Source organism: Mus caroli, chromosome 10 (genome assembly GCF_900094665.2).
Source record: "Mus caroli chromosome 10, CAROLI_EIJ_v1.1, whole genome shotgun sequence".
NCBI lineage: Eukaryota > Metazoa > Chordata > Mammalia > Rodentia > Muridae > Mus > Mus caroli.
In genome coordinates, this window is record NC_034579.1 from 50681158 (window position 1) to 50684570 (window position 3413).

The following is a 3413-nucleotide window of genomic DNA, read 5'->3' on the forward strand; positions in this document are numbered from 1 at the left end:
AGCCTGGTCTACAAAGTGAGTTCCAGGACAGCCAGGACTATACAGAGAAACCCTGTCTCGAAAAAAACCAAAAAAAAAAAAAAAAAAAAAAAAAGAACACTATCAAATATTGCATTCTTATGAGTGTTATGAAAGGATAATATTTCATGTAAACATTACATGAAAATGGAAAAGTTAGGAAGATATTCTGAAACATTAATTTTTTAACAAGTATAAATGTTTTGAACTAAAAACTGAACATTCACTGATCAAACATGATTCAGCAATACTTTTCAGTTAACTCGGTTAACTGAGGTTTCCATCTCTACTCTAACTGTATAGTGTTCAAGAAACAACCCCATTCTCATCTTGAAAATAAAGACAACCAGTGCTACCACTCAGAGTAGATTTTGGGAGCAGAGTCTTGATAACATTTGACAATTGTGGTGGTTGGGTTGAGAGTGGCTTCTGTAGGCTCACACATTTGAATGATTGGTCCCTAGTTGGTAGAAATGTTTGGGAAGAACTAGGAAATATGGCCTCATTGATGGAGGTGTATCACTGTCCATTTCCAGTTAGCTCTCTCAGCTTCTTGCTTGTGGATAAAGATGTAAGCTCTCAGCTATTGCCCCAATGCCATGGCTACCTGCCACCATGCTCCCTACCATGATGGTCCTTGACCTTAATCCTCTGGAACTGTGAGCCCCAAGATTAAACACTTTCTTCTATAAATTGTTTTGGTAATGGTGTTTTACCACAGCAATGGAAAAATGACTAAGACAACAATGAAGTGTTCCAAATTAGTGATTATTTTATAACAACTTTTTCCTCTAGGCTTGATCATACTTACTTGTAACCTCCCCCATCAGCCTGAAACCTGGCTGCTCAGGTTTCACTGTTAGCACGAAGAGAGCATTGGGGTGGAGCCTGCCACCCTATAGTTCTGCCACTCCCACTGCTGCTACCTGCTGCCTAGCTGTTCCGGAGCCAAACACGTGGTCACCTGCAACTGGACTCCAAGGATGATTTGGCGGGAATGGGCCCCTTCCCCCTTCTTCATAACCCAGTGCACCAAATAGTAAACTTGAGCTTTGAACAGAACCTTGTCTTAGCTCCGTTCTTTCTCTTGTCTATCTAGTTCCCTTTCTTTCAGCTCGAGTTTGCCACTTCAGCCATACCCCATTCCTTGCGAGCCGCTGGACAGTACGCAACACTTACTTTGAGAAAGACTTGCAGATCTTGAGTCTGGGTATGCTGGAGAATATCTCGCTGCAGATGTTTGAGAACGGCTATGCAGACATACACTTGATAATCAGGGCCAAGGACAACACAAGTAGCAATATAATGGCATATTTCTATCCAATCTAAGTAATTCCAAAAACACTGAGTTATCCACTGCAGGCAAATCTTAAGGAGAAAGAAAGAAAGAAAAAAGTTTATTTATGAGGATTGAAAGCCACACTTGCTTATTAAAAAGTCTTAAATGGTAATACATGAAATGATTAAAAAGTCCTGCATTTAATCAAAATAGAAAGACATTCTGTCTAGTGACCTAAAGGTTCTGTTTTTCTTGTTTGCTGCATGGGTAAGAAGACTCATAGCACCCTGATTCAGGAGCTAAGGACCTGGTGCTGTCTGCTCCCCTTACTCTCCTGCTGGTATGTGAGTTCATCTGACATATTATCTTCGTCTTACCCAAAACACCAGTCTAACTATGCTATGAGGCTACCTGAGTTCAGAAATGTTAGTTTTTTTCCATCCCACCTGAAATCACAGATGTGTAATTATGCAGATGACAGACTGCAAAATTTTACATTAATGCAAATGAAGTCTTGCTGAATCAAAGAACAATTTAAACCAAACACAATCAAAGTATATATAAACCAGGAGCTAATATAGAAAGCAATTACAAACCAGGATGTTTACAAAAAGGCTTTCCTTTTTAACTCGTTAATTGGTACAGTATTGTTATGTATTATATGTATTATTAGGAAATATAGCCTTGTTGGAGGAAGTGTGTCACTGGGGGTGGTGTTTGAACTTTCAGATGCTCAAGCCAGGCCCAGAGTCACTCACTCGTCCTGTTGCCTGCTGATCCAGATGTAGAACTCTCAACTCCTTCCCCAACACCATGTCCATCTTCATGTGACCATGTTTCCCACCATGAGCATAATGCACTAGAACTCTAAACTGTAAGCCAGTTCCCAACTGAATGTTTTCCTTTATAAAAATTGCTGTAGTCTTAGTGTATGTTCAAAGCAATAGCCCATCTAAGACAAATATTAACCACCTGTTTAGTACCTCAGAATTTGACCTTATTTGTAGATAAGGTCACTGTGAAGGTAGTCAAGTTCAAATGAATAAAGAACAGGTTAAACACTGACTCGGTGTGCCTTCTGTTATTCTTACAGACGGAGAGAAATGTGTACAAAAAGACAGACATGTCTCAAAAGAAGACATATGCAGAGAGAGACATGCTGGATGTAGGCAGGATCTGAGTAATGCAGGTTCAGGGCCACAGGCTCCTTAGGTTCCCAGGGCTAAGGGTGGAACTTGGAAGGAGAAAGCAAACAGATATTGTGGCTTATCTCAACTTAACATGTATTAAGGATACAGATATACCTGTTCCTTTTTGTTCTGTTTGTCCTTTAGGAACTTTTTCTTAAATTCTACAAGGTGGTTTTCTACCTCTTACTTCAACTTTTGGCATGCCAAATCTTTTTGCTGTGGCTAACAGTTTGCTAGTCCCATCATAACAAAGCTAATAGTTTGCTAGTCCCATCATAACAAAGAAGTAGAAACTAGGCAGAGAAAACAATTAAGTTTCTTATTTTCCAAGGAAACCTATGGTGAAGGTATTAGTGTGGCTGGTATCTTAAGAGCCATCTCTACCATGTAGATAACTGTCTTGTCCCTGTCCAAATCTTTTCTGACAAACACTGAGGTAGGGCCTCTCTAACAACATCATTTTAACGTAAAGACTTCTGAGACACCTTATGTGTAGTACAGTGTACTCTGAAGTGAAGAAGGTTAGAACTTTCATCTTCTGATTCCTGAGGAGATGTGATTCATCTATACCAGAATGCCTTACTAAATTTTTGGGTTTTTTTTAATTAGCTAATTTCTTCATTTACATTTCCAATGCTATCCCCAAAGAGCCCTATACCCTACCCCTGCCCTGCTCCCCAACCCACCCACTCCCACTTCCTGACCCTGGCATTCTCCTGTACTGGGGGATATGATCTCCACAAGATCAAAAAATGAGATATAGAGCTAAACAAAGAATTCTCAACAGAGGAATATTGAATGGCTGAGAAGCACCTGAAAAAATGTTCAACATCCTTAATCATCAGGAAAATGCAAATCAAAACAACCCTGAGATTCCACCTCACACCAGTCAGAATGGCTAAGATCAAAAATTCAGGTGACAGCAG

General features: G+C 39.8%; 1 protein-coding gene across 2 annotated transcripts in view; it reads right to left on the minus strand.

Annotated features, from left to right (window-relative positions):
• Nucleotides 1-3413, minus strand: part of Tbc1d32 (TBC1 domain family member 32) — a 213273-nt gene that overhangs the window by 13044 nt on the left and 196816 nt on the right. For both annotated transcript variants that reach the window (XM_029482691.1, XM_021174643.2), the window contains one exon: nucleotides 1198-1386. In XM_029482691.1, coding sequence (XP_029338551.1) covers nucleotides 1198-1386 — 189 coding nt within the window. The remainder of the gene's footprint in view (nucleotides 1-1197; nucleotides 1387-3413) is intronic.